The sequence below is a fragment of the Hippocampus guttulatus genome, chromosome 7 (genome assembly GCF_054856545.1).
Source record: "Hippocampus guttulatus isolate MCC_2025c chromosome 7, RoL_Hgut_1.0, whole genome shotgun sequence".
NCBI classification, from domain to species: domain Eukaryota; kingdom Metazoa; phylum Chordata; class Actinopteri; order Syngnathiformes; family Syngnathidae; genus Hippocampus; species Hippocampus guttulatus.
Window position 1 is genome coordinate 21,648,587 of NC_141267.1, and position 24,285 is coordinate 21,672,871.

At 44.8% G+C, this 24,285-nt stretch overlaps 1 protein-coding gene across 8 annotated transcripts; it reads right to left on the bottom strand.

Moving 5' to 3' along the window:
* Nucleotides 1-423: 423 nt before the first annotated feature.
* On the bottom strand, nucleotides 424-23,497 carry LOC147203065 (cyclin-dependent kinase-like 5). Of its 8 annotated transcripts, none has more exons than XM_086114856.1 (18): nucleotides 23,350-23,497; nucleotides 21,462-21,619; nucleotides 19,196-19,230; nucleotides 13,959-14,004; nucleotides 13,662-13,798; nucleotides 13,428-13,548; nucleotides 11,415-11,474; nucleotides 10,603-10,693; nucleotides 9,396-9,585; nucleotides 8,443-8,523; nucleotides 8,218-8,381; nucleotides 6,499-7,477; nucleotides 5,322-5,417; nucleotides 4,908-5,016; nucleotides 4,176-4,281; nucleotides 3,980-4,085; nucleotides 2,538-2,678; nucleotides 424-2,056 (listed from the first exon to the last, which is right to left on the bottom strand). In XM_086114856.1, exons 2-18 carry the CDS (start codon nucleotides 21,496-21,498, stop codon nucleotides 1,724-1,726), a joined length of 2,832 nt encoding a protein of 943 aa, XP_085970982.1. In that variant the 5' UTR covers nucleotides 21,499-21,619; nucleotides 23,350-23,497; the 3' UTR covers nucleotides 424-1,723. The 8 variants fall into 8 exon arrangements, with proteins under 8 accessions (XP_085970982.1, XP_085970981.1, XP_085970984.1 ...); XM_086114855.1 differs by having other exon boundaries at nucleotides 4,176-4,299; XM_086114858.1 differs by lacking the exon at nucleotides 5,322-5,417.
* Between the last annotated feature and the right edge of the window lie 788 nt (nucleotides 23,498-24,285).

The window sequence follows — 24,285 nt, forward strand, 5'->3', positions numbered from 1 at the left end:
AATTTAGGAAGTCATAATGTTTCTACATTGAAGTATAATGTTTTGACAAAGTAAAAAAAATAAAGTTGTCAACTTAGCTGGAGGAAAAATGTTGAAAAGTATTCAGTAGGATCAGTTATACTTTTCTTGAAAAATCAAGAAAAAAATGTAATGTAAGAACAAAAATTGCATTTGTTCGAGAAAGTAAAGTCAAGTCACAATTTACAGTTTATTTTCTAGAAAACACCCTTTAGGGAAAATTGTACCTACTTTTCAACAATTTTCTATCAAAACTGCATTATGATCTCACAGTAGTATCAATTTTCTTATATTCCTCCTTTTTTGTTGAGAAAAAACAAATAACGTAATAATTTTCAAATGCTTCATATTCATGATAATGTGGCCCAAGTATTCCCCCCCCAGAAATTACAATGTGCACACGTGTCAAATGTAACCAGTTTGCAATTTATTTGAGCTTTCGTGTTCCATATGTAAACATGAATATTCCACATTTGTTTGTTGCAGGGGGAGGAAAAAACATGACGGACTAGCCTACAAATGTGTAACGAAATCCCAAATGTAACACTGTGTTTGCTTTGACCTGCCTGTAAACAAATGTGTGTGTGTGTGTGTGTGTGTGTGTGTGTGTGTGTGAGAAGAAAGAGCAGATGACAAAATCTCCCACTTTAGTAGTATTAATATAATACACATTCTTTCTCCAACACATCTTGTCGCCGGGTAGAATTTACAGAGAGGACACCTTCGTGGCAACTTTGAGAGTTCCCGCTAAGCTATTTTACAAACAATATTGTACTTTTTGAAAATAATAATAATACTAAAGAGCACAGCAACGTGTTACAAATTAGGACAAATCCAAAGTTGTTGAAACAGATTGTCAACTCAGCTGATGTTTGTGTGGGTGTCTTACATTTCAATGATGTCACGTGACGTTACCGTGCCGACGCGATTTGCCATAAAAGAAATACCACGTCTGTCACGACTAAATATAATTCTCCTACTCAAATTCAAACTAAAAATACACTTGAGTTGTATATCTATATATATATTTTAAACTCAAATTGTCATCGTTATATAATGTTTATCAAACATTGGAAGCCTTTAAAAAAAACATGAAGTAAGACACAAGAAGGCTTTTGGCCTCCCGTTTGCAAGCGGTGCACTGTGCGCGTGCTCTTTACGTGAACATTCCGTCTGATCCACACTCCACTGCTCATTTTAAATGCATGTTTCGGTGTGCGTGTCCTCAGTATCTCACAAAAGTGGATGCGCCCTTCATATTTTTTGTAAATATTTTATCATTTCATGGGACAATATCTACGAAATGTCACAGAATTTAACACGCCTGCTCCTCATTCCGTCAATTCCAGACTACTTTGGAACACTAAAGAGTCAAATGATACCAGGGGTTGGGAAAATTGCGAATTGGGCCCAATGTGGACATTCTCACTTCAGGGTGTTCTCACTTTTGTTGCCAGCAGTTTAGATATCCTGGCTGTGTGTTGACTAATACTGTATTGAGATCCCATGAAAAGACAATCCATTTTTTTTTCACAATTGTAACGCGTGTGTACGTACATGTACGCATGTGTGTGTGTATAGAAAGTGGATGTACTAGGTCTACGTATGGATAAAGTGTATATGTGCGGCGGAAGGTGTCGCGAAGTGTTGGGGGAGTCCACCCGAGGGGCGTGAGTGAGTTCAGTACTTCCTTTTCGACCTTGGTTCACAGCGCCGTCTCTTTCAGATCGTTGAGGTTGCCCATGCGGGACCTGGAGGGGCGCCCGAAGCCATGCCCGTTCTGGCCCCCTTTGACGGCCATCTGCTCGGGGTACGGGTTTCCGGCGTGCCAGCCGGATTCCAGCTGCGGGTAGGCCGACTGCCTGCTCTTTACCTGCGGGGTGTTGACCCCCGAGTGGGCGCGCCCGTCGGAGAAGGCCCCCTGGGGTGCGGAGGCGGGGCTGGGCAGCGGCTGGTAGCGCATGTCGGACGCCGCCGTCTGATTGGATGAGGATGAGGAGAGGTGCAGGAGTTTGCGCAGCGACTTGAGCGGTTGGCTCTGGGAGGACAAAATAATCGGTGTGACAGGGGATATTTTCAGAAATGTTTCAATTGTTTTTTAAATAATAACAATTTAACTAAATAATATTATACAACATAAAAACAAAGTAATGACGTAATAAAATGTAAAGAAATTAAACCACTTGTCTCATAGAAAAAAGGTGCTTCGCTTGTGCCGTCTATTGGCAATTGCAAAATGTTTTGGGTGAGTGCCAATTGCTTGAGTATTTTCGCTATTTGTGCAGACTTGTTGACGCTCACCAGACATGCTCATGAAAAAATGTTTTCATGAAGCTCACCACACACGTGCTTAGCTCGTCAAAGTGGGCTGCAACAAGTTTTGCTCTGACCAACCAATCAAAAGTCAGCAAAATGATGATATTATTCCGAGATGAATTTGAAATCTGAAGTTGATGGTCCATGGGTCAGCACGACCGACCGTGTTTGATGAAATCCAGGTCTGGATAGACCGGACATACCGGTGAGTGTGAGTCGGCCATCTTGTCGGCCCACTCCTTGTCACGCTCGCGTTCGCGCTCTCGGCTCTTGTCGCGGGTGCGGTGGCGACCGCTCGGGTGGGAGCGCGACGTCTTCTGCAGGACCGCCTCCTCGCTGGGGACCTGCCGAAGACAAATACATACAAGAATTCTTTTGTCACCAACCTCAGGAAATCACATCAACTTTCCCCGTTGAAATGATTTCAACTGCCATTCATTCCTTCCAGCTCCCTCCACCACCACCTTACCCCCCAAAAATTATGGGGTTGCATTTTCAAAAAAGAAAAATAGGACAGCATTGAATAAAAAGACAGACAGCGTTGATAAGCTAGTTTTATAAAATCTCTTGACATGAATGTATTTCCAATGAGAACATGACGAGCATCCACAGCATCGCTCTCGCAGCTTCTCGCTCTGAGAAGTGTGTGTGTGTGTGTCTGTGTGTGTGTCACAGTGGCAGAAAATGAGAAGCTAAAAATACACCGGGCGGCTTCCTGGAGGCCAGATTGCGTTTATTTGCCCACTCATCCTAACTTGACAACAAAGCAGCGGCCCCAAAAGAAAAACGAGCCCCCCAAAGCCCTTTCCACGGAGCTGCTCATGAACTGTTTGACGTCACGTTTGAAATTCCTGTGGCAATGACACGTTTCACTCCTCGCCTCCATCAAATCTTTCTGGCCGGGTGTCAACTACTCAGGGCGTTTTGGCGATTCGCGTTAGGGCTTGGTCACGATCTCCTACGAAAAGCTGGGGTTCGCGGTTTATTTTTCAAATATTCGTTTTGTGGCATTTTCGTTCGGTGGTGTGCCGGACTTTGATTTTGCTGATCCAAAATACATATCTATAACAAATATAACAAAGAATGAAATTGTTGTGCCTCACTTCAATGGATGCGATGTTTGTTCCGGTGTGTGCGCCTTGGCCACCAGGGGGCAGTATACTACAGACGTATAGAAAAACGGAGACGGTCACAAAGCACTCCGTACGCCACAGCAATTCTTGCCGCTCTTTGTATATATATACCTCTTAATTTTGTTTTATTTTCTGTCCCTGTGTGTTGCTCCACCGTTTGTTTAAATATCCCTCGCCTAAAGGAGTAGAAAATGACACAGATGTGATATTTTTTAGCCCATCTATGGCATTTTGCATTGCTTCTTAACATTAAGCTAAAAGGACTCGTTGCCAAAGATGAGGCTACGAAATTACTCATTCTCTTTGTATCATTTTTAGTTTGACAGTGAACGTCAGCTGGGGGTGACAACAAACGACTTAAAGTGTCCTGTTTTTTCCTATTCTCTGGGCTAAATGCAGCCCAAAAATATTATTTGATGGCAGGAGGTCTTCCGTCAGCAACTAGCATCTGGGAAGGAGATAACCCCGATCATAACATCCTTCACGAATGCAGCAGTGAGGCACCAACTCACCATCTGAGGCTTTTTCTTCTTCTTCTTTATTGCTCTGAAGAAACCCTGCTTCTCTTTCTCCTTGGAAGGCTCGACCGGATTCAGCACCACCGCGTCAGGGCCCGTCCTCACGGTGGGGGGGGGGGAATTCAGCGCGTTAAGTGCAGAGACGCTACGACAGGGAAGTGCGGTTTGATGCACGGGACGGGGTGCTCACCAGGGGTCAAAGGCGGTCTGGCGTTTGGAGTGGGCGGCCAGGCTGCCGGCGTCGCCCGTCATGGCCGAGCCTCGCACCTGAGGGCGGCCGTCATGGAAGGAATTGTCTGGCCGAGGAGAAGGGACTGTTCAACAAACACCACAGAGACCATCACTGGCCTTTTAGGCACCAACACAACACGGCATACCACAACAGATACCTAGTATCTACCTGTACCATCCAAAGCACAACATACAGTCGGTCAAACAGAGTTTTCGAGGGAAAGCAGATTTTATGATCCAAAGCATACCACATCAGATGCCCAACACCAATCTATATCGGGAAGCAACAACGCAAAGCATATCGCAGCCTATGTCCAATATCGGCACGCCTATCCGTATATGGGAAAGATCATATCGTGATCCAAAGCATACCACATCATTGGTTCAATATGTAAAGGCGCATGTGAGCATCCAAAGCAAATCTCATCTTAGGTCCAATATTTATCGCTGGAAAGGAATGTTCCATGATCCAAAGCATACCGCATCATCTGTCCAATATCTACCAATGTAAAAGCACATGTCACAATCCAAAGCATACCACATCATGTCGAATAAACTATCTAGGTAGGGAACATCTCGCGAGCCAAAGCGCACCACGTCATATGCTCAACATCTGGCAATCTATGTAGGAAAACGAACATGCCACGATCCAAAGCATACCACACCACACCGCATTTTCCGATCGACCCACCTCTGTAGAAGCTTCCGACCTTGCGGGGCATGGACTCGCTGTAGATGTTGCGGTTCTCCTTGGAGGAGGCGCCGCCGTCGTCGGCCTGAGGCTCGTGGTAGAGGCCCACCTGAGACACAAACGCGGTCAATCACGCCACGGTCCTCGTGTAACCCATTCGGAATAATAATCAGAAGAAAAATAGCGAGTGTTGACATTATAGACTGTACTGTATATGCACAATCCAAAACAAGGCTTTAGCCGTCACGTTAGCGCAGTAGCAAAGCTGGCAGAGATGGATGGTAGGGCGAGCTATTACAACAACTAGAGTGACGGAGAGTGTGCAAGGGAGAGATGGAGGGAGGGAGAGAGAGAAAAAAAAGGGATGAGAGGAGACAGGGGGAGAGATGAGGGGAGGGAGAAAGAGAGATGGACCTCGCTTTTTTGCCTCTGGGTGTGAAAGTTGTCCCTGGTGGAGTCCCTGATTGGGGGTCTGCCGAGTGGGGCCGCCTCAGTGGGGGCCTGATCACTCTGGACACAACACAACAGCCACACGTGAACAACAGGAAGCGCACCACTCCACAAAGGCTCACGACACGATGCAAAAGCCCGCAGGGGAGCCTCTCTCGGCTCGCAACGTACAGCCCGCAGGCGCTGCGCATCTTTTTCTCGTGCGTTGACTCTCAACTGTCATCACCTCACGACCTGGATTTTTCCGTAGTGGCAAGTCACTTTTACAGAAGTAAAGAACAATAAATGTATTGTTCAAAAAATTTCTTTGAAAAGAGGTGTACATGCCTGTCATATTTGTAAGTACAATCACGCATGCTAATATGTTCAAAGCGCCTTTCAGCGCAGCTTATTAAATGCGTTGACGATAACCAAAAATGAACATTTTGCACTGATTTCTGCGTTTCGGGGAAACTTTGGATTCAGACCGAAGCACTCGCAACGCTTTTAAGCGTCTGAATTATTTGGCTCGAAATGCACCAATGGCAGTTTCGAGGTGAGAGGCTGTTGAAACGCCGCTGGATGTTGCGTTTACACCGCGAGTACACTCATAACGTCTCTGACGCGTGCCCGTCGAAATGTTACGATCAGAATGAAAGATAAGTTTCGCCTCATCATTAGAGTCAATATTCGTTTGAAAAACACTCACGGCGCTAAGTGAACGGGCCTTCTTGTACTGCGTAAGGGCGTGTTTTTACGCCGCCTGTAACCTCGAAGTGTCGTAACCCTTCAAACTATTTCGACTGCCTGTCCGCAATCTTCCTTAACTCATTCACTCCCAACGACGTTTTTAAACGTCTTTTCAGACTTGGTCTAGAATTGGCCGGTACTGAATGAGTTAAAATGCTCCGCCATCTGCTTATGGCCCCCAAGCCACCGGTTGAGAATAATAAACAACAAGATGTGCGCTTATATGGTTTCTTACAATAGTTTCACTCTCTACTGGAGATTATAGTCAACCCAGTAAAATGAAAAATAAATAATGTTTATTAATCTGGTCTATCTCGTAGATTTTACACCATCGCGAGTGGGTCTGGATCATATCCGCCATGCTAAACGTGGGCTTCACCGGCGCGGATTTGACCGGAGAGGAGCGACTGACCCGGCTCATGTCCTCCTCCCGGGAGGCCGAGTGGCGAGGCAGCGTGCGGTGTTGCAGCTGCGGCGACAGCAGCTGCAGGCTGCTGGCCCGGGTCGGCACCCCCTGCCCCACCAGCAGCCCTTCGTCGCCCCCGTGAGTCCTCTGGTGATCCCGCCGCACATACATGGAGTGGCGGTGAGGCCTCTGCTGCGACGAGAAGGGGCTGCTGTAGCCCTGAGCGTAGGGCTCGCGCGGAGCCGACAGGGAGTGCGCGTGGCTCCGCTCGCCGCCCTCGTTGGGGTCCGGGCCGTCGGGCGAGTCCTTGTGGCGGGCCGACGAGCGTCGGTAGGACGAGTCCAGCGTGTTGCTCTCGCGCTCGGCGCGCGTGCTCCCCCGTCGGTCCGAGCGCCGCACCGCCGGGCTGCTGGGCGCAGTTAGGTCCAGGCAGCTGGAGGGGAAGTAGCGGCCGGCCGGCTCGTCGGCGTACAGGTGCACGTCGTTCAGGTTGCCCACCGACTTGGCGTCGCTGAGCGTGCCGTAGCTCTTGGACAAGTTCAGGTAGGAGAACTTGGGCGCGGGGGCCTCCATGTAGCCGTGGCGGCCGTGCTTCTCCGTTGACTGGAGGGTGCTGGTCTTGCCCTCCACGAAAGAGTGACGGTGCTGCTGCGAGCGGAAGTTGGATTTGAGGTACTTGGCTCCGGGGCCATCGGAGGCTTTGGGGCCCGGGCTGACGTCGAAATCGGCCTTGTTGGCCTCGGCGGGGCTGAGCAGGTGGGGCAGGTCCACGGCGCAGGAGGCCGAGTGGTTGAACATCTGTGACGGGTAGCTCTTGGGGTGCAGCGTGGGGCTCAGGTTGATTGGTGCCGGCAGGTTACCGTTGAGGAAGCCGCCGCCGCTCTCGCCGCTGTTGCTGTTGGGGTGGAGGTCCTCGTGGCGCGGCAAGCTGGAGCAGTCGCGTATGCTGGAGCGATGGCTACCGGAGCTCTTCAGGCCATGGATCCTGGCAGGCGACCAAACACAGAAAGAAGTCGTAAAAGGCCACTAGAAGTCAGTAAATTAGTCAGTCAAAGCAGGTCAGGAAGAAGTCATTCAGGAAAAGTACGAAAGTATGTAAGTGAGCCAGTCCAAATAATTTTGTCGTCTCAGTCAGTCAGTAAGTAGAAGTCAGTCACTTACAGTTGTAAGTAAAATTATGGACGGGACTAAGTACGTACATAAAAGTAAGAAGTAGAAATGAGTAAAAGTAAGTCAATAAGTCAGTCAGTCAATAAGTAAATTAAAGCAATTAAAAGTGAGTAAGTAAAAAATAAGTCAGTCAGTAAGTAAATAAAAGTAAGTCAACATAAAAAGTCAGTCCGGCAATCAGTCAGTCAGTAAGGAAAGCAAGTAAAAGAAAGGAGTCCGTTTGTAAAAGTAAGATAAATTAGGTCATTAACTAAAAGTAGATTAGTGCAATTTATTCAGTGAAAAGGGATGACTTTCCAGATTTGAAAAAATGATTTTTTAAATGCATATTTTGTGCAGTATACTGCATGAAAATTTTAAAACATCTTTTTTTTAATCAATTTTCCATGTATTTTTTTTAATGCCCTGAAAATCCAACACCATCTACAAGTCGAGTGACTTCCACTTCCCTGCCAAAGTTTTATTATTATTATTTTTACATTTATTCATTTCTTTATTTATTTATTTTTGGTGAGCGTTAGGGGCGAGTGGGGGGGAGGTTGGTTTGAGACCGACCTGCTGGGTGTGGTGTCGCCATGGTGAGGCTTCCTCTTGGTCGAGCGCACGGGCGTTGGCGTGGGGGGCCCGGGCCGCTCCACCAGCCTCAGGGTCTGGAAGGCGTGGTGGTTGAGGCTCTGCTCTGTCAGGAAGCGCTCAGCGGGGTTGAGTAAAAGAAGACTCTGGAATGCACAAAGAAATAGTGGCGCTCTTCTGACTCACCGCCGTGATCAGACAAAGTACCTTCAACAGGTCCAGCAGGGCTCCGCCGACGATTCCCAGGTAGCGCCGCTCCAAAGTTTGTGGGTGGTTTACAGTAGGGAACTAGGAGAAAAATCAACAAGATACATCAGATACACACCTAGTGTTGATAGTGAGCCACATCAGTAAAATGAAACCATATCACGATACTGGCACGTCAGAGTCACATTTGTTTTGCCTGCTAAAAGAGAACATTTGACTGGGCCTGGTATGTTAAGAAAAAAAAAACATTGGCTGTCAGCATAAAAAAAATCTGTGTGTGATTACGCTTTTGAAAAGCAGTCAGACATCACTCGATGTTGGCCATTAATTGCAAATGCACTTGCGGGGACGAGTGACCTCAACAACGATTATGGGAGCTCGCTGTCAAAATAACAGCCCAGCAAAGCAATTGCATTGATGTCCATGTATTATTATTTGGAAGGCTTTTATTTTGAAGTAGGCATTCGCAAGTTGGCGGCGTTTCACCGAATGGACAAGTGTTGTTGCACCAGGCTTGACTTGGCTTTCGGATGATGCAAATCAAATAAACGGTTACCCGAGGCAGGAAAGAATCCTCGAGCATTTTTTTTTTTTTTTTTTAAACGAGATACCCAAATCACTCAAGGACTCATTTCACCCCTCCAAAAAAAATTATGTCAGTACAGAACAGGACCTATCAGGGATTTACAAAGGGGAGCAATTTGCAAAGTGATCATTATGCCTCCCTTCACAGCGTGGGCATGTAAAAGGAAAAGGAAGGACAACCAGGCTTCCAGGACACATAATACACTATGACTCAGTGCGATTCAATCAGTCATGGCACAGCCTGAGGAAGAGAGCTTTTTTTTTTTTTTTTTTTTTAAATAAAAACAGCAAAGTACATGAGGAGCAAGACTGAGAGAAGAGGTGATGGAAACGGAGGCGAGACGGCATTTTATTAATTTGTTTTTTACCCGCAGCCCATGGAAGCGAGGGTTGCTGTAGAAGAGCTTCATCTGCTCCGGAGGAAGTGGTCCCAGAACTTTCTGGATGGTGAAGAGCTGATCGATCTCGCTCTCGCCCGGGAAGAGAGGCTGTCCATCGCTCAGCTCTCCCAGGATGCAGCCCACCGACCACATGTCCACCGCCTTGCCGTAAGGAGCCCTGGAAACACGACGCAGGAAGTGCAATTATTGTCATGGTATCGACAGTATCAGTCTGTGTTAGTATGATACTGGCCCTGGAATAATTGGTATTTGTTTGACACCAAATCATGTAGTTATAGCAATCGCATACTGCTTAGAGAGTGGCCATTTGTTGAGTCATCCATCTTCAATATTCAAAAACATCATAAGTGTTATCGGCAATACTGTCCCCATATGTACTTGGTATTGGATTGAGGGATCAAAAATAAACCTTGCAGCATGGAGCACCTCTCTTTTAATGGCAATATGGCAATGCATGCTGTACTGTAATCAATTAAACAAAAAAATCTCTATTGGTATCAGCGATACCGGCCTTGTGTTGACTTGGTCTCAGAAAGACAGATCGGCAATACTGTCCCTGCATAGGATTGATGCCTTGACACCAAATCACTTTAATTAAAGGCCACCACGAGTTGAGTGGCTATTTGAGAACGCATACACAATTATTATTTCAAAAATAGATCAGTACTGGTGTCAGGCTATCAGCGATACTTGCTCTGTATTTACTAATATCAAAACGATGCTAAATACAGCAGTATCACACACCACTAGTAAAGAGCAATTTTCAGGATGCATCCACCATAATTATCCATCCATCCATCCATTTTCCGATCCGCTTATCCTCACAAAGGTCGCGGGCAGGGGGCCCGGGGTTGCTGGAGCCTATCCCAGCCGTCTTCGAGCAGTAGGCGGGGGACACCCTGAACCGGTTGGCAGCCAATCGCTGAGCACACAGAGATGAACAACCATCCACGCTCCCACTCACACCTTGGGACAATTTAAAGTGTTCAATCAGCCTGCCAGGCATGTTTTTGGAACGTGGGAGGAGAAACCGGAGTACCCGGAGAAAACCCACACAGGACCGGGGAGAACATGCAAACTCCACACGGGGAGTATCAAATCTTGTAATCTTGCCCACCAGTAATCGACAGTGGCTAAATGCTTTTTTTTTCTGAGTGATTCCTAACAGACATACCCGAGCAGGAGCTCCGGAGAGCGGTACCACCTCGTGGCCACGTACTCTGTGTAGTTGGCGTCCGTTCCCTCGGAAAGATTCCGTGCGAAGCCTGGCAAGACAAGACAAGATGAGGCGAGATTGCGGTGACCAGTCTGGAACACAGTGTCCTCATTAAAAGGAGAAAATGGGTCAGAGCAAAGGAGAAACACAGCGCGGGGCTGGGTGATTTGATCACAATGCTAGCTAAGTTTCATTTGAAAAATGAAAATACAAAAAAAATGTTTCAGTGCTGGTTTGGCATCAGGGCAAATCAAGAAAATCCCAGAGGGAACAAAAGCCGACTTTGTTTTAAGAGGTGTTAATTTGAGACGAGATTTATAAACAAAGGACGAAAAGGTGTTTTGAAAATTTCTGATGAAAACAAAACGGAAGATTGGATTTCAAGTAGCCACTCAAAACTGGCATCGGCGTAGCCACTATGCGTTCCGCGGCCAACGCGGCCTGGCCTCCCGTCTCTCAAAGCAGATTGCCCGCATGATGTTTTCCGTCCCCCGTATCCCCTCGCTCGGTTGCCAGATTGAATCCAAGCGCGACATTAGCCTGCCGCGTTGCAACATGCTGCACGAACTGAAGCGAGTGGGTCACCGTTTGAGCATTTACAATATTTGATATGCAATGAATGCTCAAACGGTTAGAAGCAATGAGAAGAAGTGAGAGAAGTGGGCCGCACGTGGAGCTTGGCAGATAACCGGATGCGCTGGTTTCATCCAAATATAGCTTCGGAGCTAAAATAATATTCCGGTCGTATCGCAGCTTGACCGTCAGCTCACCAAAATCGCACAACTTGAGGATGTCGTCAGAGCTGATGAGAAGGTTCTCCGGCTTGATGTCTGAAGAACGGGCGGACAAGCATGTCAGGTTATGACATCATCACACGTCATTCAAACCATAAGGTGGGCGCAAGAAAAGGTTTAGCTGAGTGCTCCTAATCATACATTTCAAGAAGAGACATTTGTATGGTTAAATGAATTCTTAAAAGTTGCACAGGCAAAAGTGAATCACGCAAAACAAGTTCAGGTAAAAATCAAACAACCGTGACAAAAGTCACACAGGTCAAAATAAAAGAAACGTTAAAAAAAAAAAAGAATGAAATTTATTGGATAGGCTAAAATAAAACTATTGCAAATCTCACAAGGTTAAAATCCCACTGAGGGGGAAAATAAGGCGATTGAAGGTCTGTAAAAAGTTGCAGTGATTAAACTAACATCCCCAGAACTTCCCTAAAAGTGGCACGGGTTCAAATGAGACTGTCATAAATAAATGTTGCACACGGTGAAATAAAACCGCCATAAATCCCCCCAAAATTGCGCAAGTTAAAAGAAAACAACCTTAAATCTCCCCAAATTGCACAGATTCAATTAGGACTCATTTAAATCTCTCAAAAATTGTTCAGAAACCCTCCAAAAATTGTGCAAGATGAAATATGACTCCGACCCATCCGCTAAAATTTGTGCAGGTCAAATCACAACTGTTTTTTTTTTAAATCAAATTAATTTAACAACAGGTCAGATTTTTTTTTTTTAAAGCATCGCCCCACCATTTGTTGGACTGTGGAATGCCTGGCATTTATTTTTACAACTTCAGAGTGTCCAAATGCCCTGAGAGATAACAGCTAAAAGGATGCAGCAATTAAAGAAACATGAAAATTCACAGATTGTAACGCGGGAAAAAGGCATGACTTATTTATAAAGGACAAACCCAAGGAAGCAGAAGGAGTCGTATGAAAGCGCGGGAAGATCCCAGCGGCCATTTGGACAGCTCAGTGCCATCTGGCTTCCTGAATTGTCCACCAAAAGCTAAATGCAGTGGTGTGAAGTAACCAACAGTACAAATCGTATTGAATGGGTGTGGGATATCATTGACAGTCAAAATTCATTTTTATTTTTTAACACGTTTAAGAGTGGAGATTTAGTTCTTTTTATTTAGCAACCAGAGTTGAATCAGTACAGATTCGTGTAAATCGCGCAGGTTAATGTATGACTACCTTAAATTCTCCAAAAGTTGCGCTGCTTAAAATTGGATGACCAATCTGCGAAAAGTTGTGCAGGTTCAAACGAGACGAACACAATCTTCAAAGAGTCATAAAAGTTAAAGTAAGGTTACAAAATAAAAAAAAATCTCTCAAAAGTTGCAGAGGTGAAAATAACAATACAATAAAATCTCCCAGAAGTTGCACCGAATAAAATCCCACAACGGTTAAACCGGTTGAAATTAGACTACCCTAGCATGCGTTAATTAAAAAAAAAATAAAAAGATAAATCCAAAGGAAGTTGTCTCGGTTAAAACAGGACTACTTTAACTGCCCCAGAAGTTGCAGAGGTTAAAAACAGACCACCTTAAAACCCTTTAAAAGGTTCTCCGGTGAAAAGTGCATGATACAATTTGTGTAAATTAGCAATGGAAAAAAAAAATCTCCCATTACACACATTAAAATATGGCTACAATAATTCTGCCAAAAAGGTTCAAATAAGACTACCGTAATTCCCCCAAACATTGGACGGATTAAATTAGGACTGGCAAAAATCCCCACAAAAGTGCACAGCTCAAAATAAAACATTATTCTCCCGCCCCTCACCCCAACACAAAGATTAAAATAAAGCTACCATCCCCCCCCCCCAAAAAAACGCATAGGTTAAATTACAATTGAAGTGAATCACTACAAAACTTCACAGTTAAGAAATGGGGGGGATTTTTTTTTACTCCTTTTACTAGATTCAGATTTGGCTCACCTTTTTGCCACCACTGACGAAATGTGATCAAGCGGACCGTGTGGAGACCCTTACCCCTGTGAACGATGTCATGCTTGTGGCACCAGTGGATGGCCTTGATCAGCTGATAGATGTAGCTTCGTGCCTTCTCGGCGGGCACGCCGTTGGGCAGCTCCTCCAGCAGCTCCAGCATGTTCTAGAGAGGAAACCGAAATTTAAAAAAATAATAATTTGAAAAAACACAAATTGACCAACAGAAAAGGGAGTTGAGATTCGCCGAGGCCCGGTGCGGAAGGAACGGCGGCTCACCTTCTCCACGTACTCAAAGACCAGGTAGAGCTTCCCTCGCCGGCGGAAGGCCTCTTTGAGCTCCACGATGTTCTCCTGCTTGAGCGTGCGCAGCATCTTGAGCTCCCGCAGTGTCGTTTCTTTGACCTCCTCATTTTCTGAGTCAAATAAACTTCCCTCAAAAATTGGGCAGCTTCGAGTAGAACTACTGTAACTCCCAATGAGGTTGCTCAGGTTAAAAAAAAACAAACAAAAAAAAAAAAAACACGGACGTCAATTCCACAGAAAGTCAAATCAGGAGCTAAAAAGTCACCTTACCTTCGCTGTCTTTGAATTTCTTTATCGCCACAATTTCGTTGGTGTCCTGCAAGAAAAACACAGCATACGCCAAACAGTTTGTGTAAAGTCTCTTCAACAAGGATTGGAAAAAAAAATGTTTTTATTCATCACGAGCTCCTTCAAATTATGACAAAAAGCGGCACGAGTGTACTTGAATTGAATTGCTCCCGTGACCAAGCTTTTAAATCAATTTATTTGTACATGAAATCCCATTGAAATGAATTGCAATCTCATGAATCAGTTCAAGACGGAAAAAAATGAATTTGTGAGTTAATTATTGTCCACTGAGACAAGCTGAAAGACAATATAAATCGCCAATTTTGCCCCCCCCCTCCCTCTTCCTTTCATGGCCTACTTGCGAGGCCCGCTGGCATTTGCGCTTGGAGCTGTGCTGAAGGCGGCACACATGGTGGAAAAGGAGAGAGGACAGCCTACAAACTGACCTGCGAAATAAATGATCATCGTGTAAAAAATTTATTTCTACACAAATAGTCTCCACACCAGTCGCCTCATACCGCCAAAATATTTCTACCTCCTCCCGTCTCGCTTCTCTGGCGATATCAAGTGACACTATTAGCCCCTGCATGCATATTTGCTTCATTAAAGAGTGCGACATGTGACGCCATGTTTATTTTATTTTATTTTTTAAGATGGTCTCTCAACGTTGAGCTTCGTTCGCACGCGTGGTCAAATCACGGACGCGTTGCATTCATATTATGTGGCATTTGTTTTTTTGTAATGTGAATGAGGAAATCAAAAATCCAAAGTGGGCCTCACACTCTGCCGTGTGAACGTAGCCGATTACTGTTGGCTAAAGTGCGTCGACAGAGAGCAGAAGGGTAAACATAGCCGTGCTCGCTATTGATTTAAGCGCAGAATGCAGGAATGCACCCCTGAATGGGCTTATCGCTCCATGAGTCTCTTTGTCTGCACGGTAGTAAAACATTGACAGCGTCAAGGCTCCGATTCCTTTCACCCATCCTCGAAAGATCCAGAAAATGCCAGCGTTTTTTTTAAATTAGGTCACATGAGGCCATTTTATAATGTTAATCATCCGAGCAATGGAAAAGTCAAGTGAACAAATAAGCATAGTTTACGGTTAGAAAAGGTCCCTCAATGATCCAAGCTGGCAAAGGGCCCCGTGTCTGTATTTTTTGTTGACATAACAGGGTACAAACAAGTTTAAAGAGCCCACAGTTGCACGGAATGCAATTTGAAGAAATAACCAGTCGTAGTCGTCATCGAGACAAAAGGATGGGCATCCTAATGCAATTCAAATGAACTGTCAACGGTTCTGGTGCAAACAAAACTAAAGAAAAAAACTTGCAGACGACTGTGTACTTTTGGACAATTCCGTCTACTCTTCAGTTCCCTTTTCCGTCATAAGGTGATTAAAAATTATTGCACGTTTAAAGTAACATCCGGGTTAGTTCCACTGAATGTTGAAAGTGTCTCTATTAACTGGAGCGATTCTAAAAAGACACAAAACCAATCCTGGCTGACATCACCTCTGTGTTCTTTTTCAATGAATACGAACAGACGGAAGAGCAACTAAGTGATATCTGCCATCTAGTGGTGAATGGTATGATTACAACTTAAAACTCACGAGGTGTGGTAAGGGAGGCATTTTTTAAAGTTGCCAAGACCTGACTTCGCAAATATGTGTGTGCGTGTGTGTGTGTTACAATGCAATTGGTTGATAGGTCGATATCAATTACTTCGATGCTATCAACATGCTAGAATCCTAAACTCCTGCTACTGTGATGTGCTCACGTCCACAACGTACGCCGTCGGAGAATCCATGACGTGCACGCAACTACTTCCCAAAGCGTGAATTAAACGATTGCATAATGATTAAAGACTCCATTCAGCCGTTTTTATAAGATGACGCCCGCCACCGTGGAGTGAGTCAGCGTGAACATCTGATGTTGATCAGAGACAGCTCCCGTCTTTTATTTTCGGACTCTTCTGGCTTGCGTAACGGCGACAATGCAATTCGTTTCCTTACCAATCCATTTTCAGAGCGGCTGTCGAGCTGTGGCAAAGAACAAATGTATAATAATCTGCCCGCCCCCTTTCTGAAGGGAACGGTTATTTATGTAGGCCCGTGAGGGGAAAGTGGGACAGGAGAGGAAAAAGGGGGACTTAAATAGGTCACCTTGACGGGGAGCGCTCGAACGGAAATGCTCGACGAAGTTGGACTTTTCACGTCCATCTGTTAATGTGACCTAAATTTATCCCAAATATTATTGTTGACTGGAAAAAAATAAATAAATAAACAGACATTTTGTGGCAATAGTTGCAATATTAATTCTAATAAACACTGGGAAGGACCAAGAGTTGTCTGCGGAGTTTATTCCCCGCGAGAAGCAGCTGAAATGAAAAGCAATGTACGGGGTCTTCGGAGTGAAAGATTCGCAAGCAACACAAATGACAAGGACAAAATTAGAATTCATACTTAATTGCGAGTTACGATGCGAATCCGCTGTGTCTATTTTGCTTAATCGCCGGTGTCGCCCGTAGTAAACAATCATTCACCCGGGCTGCCATCCGTTCCCGCGTTCACGAGCACTGGCTGGCTGGCTGGCTGGCTGTCAGCGGGATTTGTTAAGGCCTTAAAATAAACAATAAAAGGGCAGCTGTTGCACGGAGCCCACTCACAGTCAACGGCAAAAGATCGCCGAATGTGACATAAAGACGGTACATACTGTATAACCGTCATAACATTTGGTTTCGACCTGCTTTAAATAGACGAGCGTGTTATGTTCCCGGATGAACGTGAACATGAACGTGCATTTAAAAATACAACGGCTCAAATCGATTTGAAATACACTTTCCCCGTTGAAATGAATGGAAATGCCATTAATCCGTTCCGGCCCCTTAAAAAAACAACTTACATTTAAAAAAAAAGAAATAAAATAGCCGCGTAAAATATTCTAAGCGTAAACACTAACTACACAATGAAATATAATGTAAAACATTTTTAATTGATTGCTTTTTTTTTTTTTCCTCAACTCACTTTCTGGGGCACTTTAAGCCACGCTATTACTGTATTTTGGCAACAAAAACTGGTCATGATTTCCAACAGCTAACAAACTTCAAAAGGTGCTGCTAATGCCAGGTCGGACACAATTTTTTTTTTAAAAAACAGTTCTATAGGTCATGTTGCTTTCACACTGCCTGAAAACAATTTTTCTCCATGCTGCTGTCCTGTGTGAACAGCATCAACACCATTTTTTAAAATTTTTATCCAAACTGACACAGAGCAAGGAAGGAAATGGTTTGGTGAGCGCATCATTCCCCCTAAAAGCCAACATTTCCCGAACTTGACTCCCTTGTCTCCGTTCTGTATCAAACATTGCTCTATTCTATTTCTGGCCTCGCTCATTTCGGCGACTAAACACATGTATTGTACTTTTAATTTGGGGGTGGGCGTGAACAGTGAGCAGCTGCGACCCATCAAGCGCCATTTTCTCTACGTTTGGTGGGCGCAAGCATCCGTGAGCTGCGTGTGGGCCCATTCACTCCGACAATACAATCGTTTCCACATGGCAATGGTCCACATTGATCAGCGGCCAGAGTTTTTCTGCCTGCTGTGCCTCCACGCGTCCTGCCACGCATTGAGCCGCCTCAAAAGGTACGGATGGCATCTATTAGTGACTTTCCCGCAGAGTGAAAGCGACGCAGAGATGGGCACCGTGTTGCCATTCCGCTGCTGGATGTCGGACGAACCAAAATAAATGACGCTGAACGGAAGCATTTCTGTCTTCGGAAGTAATATCAGAAGCGCATTTCACATCGCCTGTTAAACCTTCTGTTTTTCAATCGACAAAAAGAAAAACAATAAATGGCCGACCACGAGTGGTGCGTTATTAAGATATCCTTTATTTGTCCCACACTGGGGAAATTTACAATATTTATTTATTAATAATAATAATAATATTAATTATAATAATTATAATATAATTATAATTATATTATTATAATTATAATTATTCATATAATAATTATAATTATAGTTATATAAATAATATTAATTAATTTATTCTGGACCTGGTCAATTTTTCACATTTGGAGATAATTTCAGAAGCCTGTTTCACACTTCCTGTAAAAACTGGTGTGGTCGCTGTTTTTGTTTTTATTATTATTATTTTTTTTGGGGTGATGCAAGCTCTGAACTTACAAGTGAGCTTCAGACACTCGACTGCACTCAGTTAGCCATGGCTGGTAGGGCGCGGGGAGAACATGCAAAAGAAGCAACGGGTGAGCTCGGATTCAATAAACGGAAACTGTGGTGCGTGCACGCGCGACGCTTGCCAGCTCGTGCTGTGCAGAAGCCTCAAGACGAGTAGCGACTGCCGGGTTAGCGCACTCAACTCCCAACCTGGGTGACGGCGGTAACGTGGGTTCGGGCCTCCGCGCTCGACGACCGTGGTCACGCATCGACCGAGCCTGTGACTTTTTTGTGCGAGAGTGACTTTTGACACGCGACAGTAACACCGTAGGGGAAAATGGATGAAGATCAAGGTCACGGCAGCAAGGCTAAAACTGTCCAATACACGGAGAGAGAGATCAACAAAATTGTACATTCTACTTTATGTTAATGATCATGGCAACAATGTAAATTCCTTGAAAGCTGTTTCAACCAGATATTTGAAAACGGTACAGAAGAGATAATATTATTGGGATGTATTGAATGAAGAGTTTATTTCGCAGCACCCGCAAAAGCCAAAATATTCCCCAATTTTCTACAGCCCAGAATGGGGATACAAAGTCTTCATCACACTTTGCGTTATGACTGCAGGCCATTGTGAGTGATGAGTGGCTGACGGCAGATGGAGGCAGAATCTTCCTCAGCTATTCAATAAGCAGCTAAGGACTGTCGTTTGGCAAGCTAGCGAAGCGGAGGTCACTACTGTAAAGATGCAAGAACAAGGAAAAAAAAAACTGCGAGCATGTTTACTGCAGATCTATTGTTAGTGGGAGGCAGCCGATTTCTCTTTGCTTTTTGCTTTTTTTTTTTTTTTTCCCCTCCCCTTCCTCTGTGTTCTGGTGTCAACGCTCAGCTCGTCCTCTTCCTTAAATGGAGCGAGATGACAAGACGGGAGGCGGTAGTGTGGGTCGCTGAGCCACTTATTGCTGCTCAATATGTGCTACGATACTTTAGGTTTGATGCTCTTGTGGAAAAAAAAAAAACGAGCTTGATCGAATCTTACCTTGTGTCTGCACTTGAGAACGACTCCATAGGCACCTAGACGGAAGGAAAGATGGTCATTCCAGAATTGGAGATTTCACATTAAATTTCGATAATGCATCTCAAAAAAGAACTCTCTCTCGATATATGCACACAATCAAAAATAAGTGTAAAATGAACGTTGTTTTTTTTTTTTTTTTGGTCGGTTTTTGTCGATTTGTCTTTCGTGTAATTTTTCACAGATATGGATTTGGAGTCAGCCAATCCTCCATTAAGTATCTCAGAATGCTGCCGCTCGCCTCTTGACTGGTACTCGTAAGAGAGAGCATATCACTCCTACTCTGTGTTCTACAACCAGGTTGGAAGAGGCTCTGAGGAACGGTTCCCCTGTCCAAAAAGTGACCACGCGGGGTTGGAAACCAGGCTGAGAAGCAGAGTGGAACCGGTACACTGGAACAGAGGCATAAGTGGAAGGAGTGCGTCTCATATTTTGACCGTTGTTTGAAGGGTACGCTTTACGAAGCAGCAAAGTCTCCATATTGTTCGACGGATACTTTTCTTGGAGGCGCTTCCACTGTGCAGGTGTACCTAATGCTGCGGCCAGCGAGGGTGTGCAAGTGTTCTCCCTTGCTGCCGTTGGTGTTGTCATGCCAACAGATTCTGGCAAAAAAAAAAAAAAAAAAAAAAAAAAAAAGACTTTTTTCTCATACAACTCCAAGCGTCTCCTGACTGATGACGCAGCAAGAGCACATTATGCTCACACATTTACCAAGAGAGCGAGAGAAAATTTATTTGAATGAATAAGAAATTTTTTGGGGGGGGGGGGGGATTTATGGTCATCTTATTTTAAGATACACAAGTTTTGATGGATTTAAGGTTGCCTTATTTGAACCCAACAAAATTTTGGGGGGTGTTGTGGTCATCTTTTCTGAATGCGCGCAACATTTGGGGAATGTATGCTGCGATGATATTAACCTGGGCAATTTTTGTTTCTTTTCTATTTTTTTCAAAAGGGACAGGTGGCTAAGGAAGTAGGACACGAGCATTGGCGAGTTACTGCTCTTGTGACGTTATCGACCTTGGCAGTCCCTCGCTCAGTGCCCCGTAGGCGGGTTGGAGGGTGGGAGTTGGGAGCTTCAGGGCGGATTTTTGCAGCGAGCAGACAAATGACGAGCTGCTGGCCAATTCTTCGCCGGCTCATCACTCACTCGACATCTTCAAATTGAGCATCGGCACCTTTCGAATTCCAGTGCCTCTACAAAATGATAACAAGATGGACGAATTACCTAGCTCTTTTATTTATGAACAAAATATAAATAAATATTTTATATACTGTATATTGTTTTTTGTTTTTTTTAATTTGCCCCGAACACCACTTTCCCCATTCAACACAAAAATGGGTGGACGTGTCTATCATAAAAGGACACCTGCCAAAATCACAAGTACATAACGCCTGAAATGAAAAAGGAAGTCAGTCAATTTGGGCAAATTCCCAGACTCTCACTCGCCAATGCGTACAAATGAGCCTTAATCGGAAGCCACCTCAACAGATGGACAGTGGCATGAAAGTTTGATGACCATTTTGAGGATCGGCCAGTTAAAAAAATAAATAAATAAATAAGGAAATAAAAGATGCGCTGGAGGACAAATTGAATGTCATTATCCTCCTTCACATGGACACGCAGAAGCTGCTTAATTACATAAGCAGTGAATAGAGTGCCTGGAGCGGCCGCGTCAGCCATTGACAACAATTGAGTGACCTTAAGTGCACAGAGGAAAAATCAATGATCGGGCGGGAATCGCCGCATGGCCCGAGTTAAATGCCGGAAACTTTTTTCTTTACGTGCCGGTCCTCATTCACTCTGTGAACAACATCATCTTTTCTCACAATGGCGACACACAATTTCAACTAGCTACCATGACACATACTCTGTCCGAGTGTATGGTACATAAACTTGTCGCACTTCGACGTGTTGCCATTTCTCATGATCGACCTGACGAGCCGTGACTCATTTCCTCATTTTTGTCGTCAACTCAAAACCTATGCTGACCTCAAATCCAAAGGGATGCGACGCCACCATCGACGGGGATGTTCGTCATTACAATGGTTTACGAACTCGAGTGTCAGACAAGCTGGCCGAGACCCTCTTCCACACCTACCCGTTAAAAAACATTTGACGAATATATCCTTCGTGGTAGTAATCGGTTGGATTCCAGTTGCCAGTTCTAAATGTCCGCAGCCGTGAATGAGTTGATGAAAGGTTCGACAACTGCGCGGGGGGACTCACCTTCACCCACAATCCCAAGGACCTCAAATTTATTCATGACATCACCGATGTCACCTGGTCTTTACGGAGTCAAAGGCTCACGGCACTCGGGCAGAGGAGGGGCGTGGCCAGCTGCTGGCTCCCGTCGAGTGCAGCGCCCCTCGCCGCATGGCCGTCACCTGTAACCCAAACGCGGTCATGTCAAACCTTTGGAAAACTGACTTTTCAAAACGTGCGTAGAAATTCAGTACTTTGGTACTTTGACCCGTGCGCCAACTTGTGAGTTTTGAGTTAGGATCCCTCCCTTGATCAAATTTCCAAAACCAAAGAGGCCATGTTGCATCACAAATTTTTTTTTTTATTCCTCTCCACATGCAAATCCAGCCATCTGTCTGTCAGGAAACTATCTGGATGAGATGAGCTAAGTCTTCCGACGACGTGTAGTCGTGGGAGTTCATCGCTTTTAACATTTACACTGCAGCTTATTTTGCATCTAAAGCGATCAAAGTCTATCCTCAGGCGCTTTTTTGCATATTGACTCAGGCAAGTCTCCATACACCACTTTTCACTCCAATTCTTCATCTCGTGCTTGCCGATGTGCCAAAATAAACTCCACGGACCCCCACGAGGCTCAAAACACCTGAGAGTGGACCTGCGCCTTTTGTGTACCGACGAATTGTCAACACAAGGAGCTTTCCGAGACTTTCCCAAAACAAGCCACCAATCGTCTACGCCTCGCCCTCTCCACGGGCTGAAAACAGGAACGAAATGGCTTGTGAATCGTTGTGCGATTTCTCGGCGCTCTTGCTATCAACACGGTGACTCATGCGTGGTGAGGATAACGGGAGTCTGTGCGGGGAGCTGAAAATATACACTACGTTTAACCCCCCCCCCCAGTATCAATGCACTATTCTCAAGGTGAAATTGGCTCAAAAGGCGGCTATTTCAAGGGGGCAAAACAGTAACAATATTTTGGGAGAGGGGTCCGACTACATTCCCTTGATGGCGTAATTGGGAAAAGCGCGTGTGTTCTGCTTTTTTTCTTTGACTTATTTATGTTTCTTCTATGTGGTGTCAATGCATAAGTGCATGAGTGATATTTTTAATAACAGATGGCCTTTGTTTACAAAGTACGACGTCCGCATTGTGACTGTTGAGGTGTCTCGCTAAGTCGCCACTGTTTTGGGCAGCAACAGAGAACAAATGGGCTCAACGCTGAACAAGAGAGTGCGATAGCTCAGTAGTTATGACTGTTTTTACAGAAGTCCTACCTCCAAAAAATATATATAGCTTGCACGTCAAGTAGCACCATCACAGCCAACATTAAAATACGGTTGCTTATTCGGCCAAAGTCATCTTTAATAACAATAGAAAGGCTTTTCTTCAGCCCCCCAAAAATGTAGTCAATATTATTGTAAGCCACTGCAACATTACATTAAATAACGATGGACGCAGATGATGATTTGTCAAAGTAGATCCCAATTTGATACAGACGTTAAGATCTTTGCTAGAATACTGTGTCCATGGAAAACAAACGTACATAATGATTAAACGTTCAACATTTCTACTTAGGCAATCAGTGGGCCCCGAAAGACCCGCGAACCACTTTTTGAGAAGAAGGGTCGGCGTGAGTGCGTGTGCGCATGCGTGGGCTTCAACTCCCACCTGAAAACACCCAACTAGTGCAACATAACAGCAACAACGAACGTCCGAGCGTGAAGCGTATCACTAGAACGGACTTCCGTAGTGATTTACAACTGAAGCGAAAAATTAGGTTATAACTGTGCGTGTGTCTTTTTTTTCTCGCTACGTAAACACCCGAAACAGCAACGAGCCGCGCCGTCAACACTCGTCACCGCCTCCTCCTCCACCTCCGCATCGTCCCAAAAAGATAAACAAAAGTACTCACTCGGTCAATGTCGACGAAGTAAATGTTGAAAGTGGGTCCGTCCATCCACCCGCTGACGGAGTAGCTGTGTCCCTGTCAAGCGGTCAGCTTCCAATCCACCGACTGTCTGGCTAAAGTGCGCTTTTGACAAGCTGCTAGCTACCCGTCGTCTAGGCAACGTCTTTGAGTGGCGGCTCCGTGCGGCCAATCGCAGCGGCCGATACGCTCGCTCGGGTTCTTCTCCACCCCTGGTAAACGGACCAATCGGAGAACGCGCTTTTCGTTGCGGCGCTGGCGGTGTTTAGCGCGAGGTGGGATATTGTTGTTCTAAATTCTCAATTACATAATTCACAAGATCACACGCTCACTTCCAGACAAGCACATGGGACGGTCAAATGAAACGTCTACTTGAGAAAGTTCAAACGCAATGTCTACTTCAGAAAAAGATATATAGGTAGGTAGATAGATCGTTAGATAGATAGATCGATAGATCGATAATCTATCCATCCATCCATCCATCTGTTGGAACAGCGTTAAGTCCAGTGCATATACACCATATGTCCAACACATCTCATGATCCAAAGTTACCTTAACACATGTCCCAGTCCTACATCTATCTGGAAAGGAACAACTTGTGACCCAAACGATACTACATCGTATATCAATCTCTCTATGACTGTAGAGCCAGAACCATCTATTCAACTCCCACACTGACAAAAGACCAGTCGGTGAAGGGGATGGCTCAACAAGCTTCCTTTTCCTTCTACGATGACAAATATCTCCATAGGGATAAGTGGTTTTGCTTTATCTTAGTCTTACTTTGCAGTATTGAGAATTTCTCTCTACTCTTGTACGTATAGAACACTGATGCCTGTATAATTAATTCAGGTTTTATGAGGAAAAAAAAAAGCAAAATATTTTTAGAACGCATACTACTGTCATCTAGTGGAAAGAAAT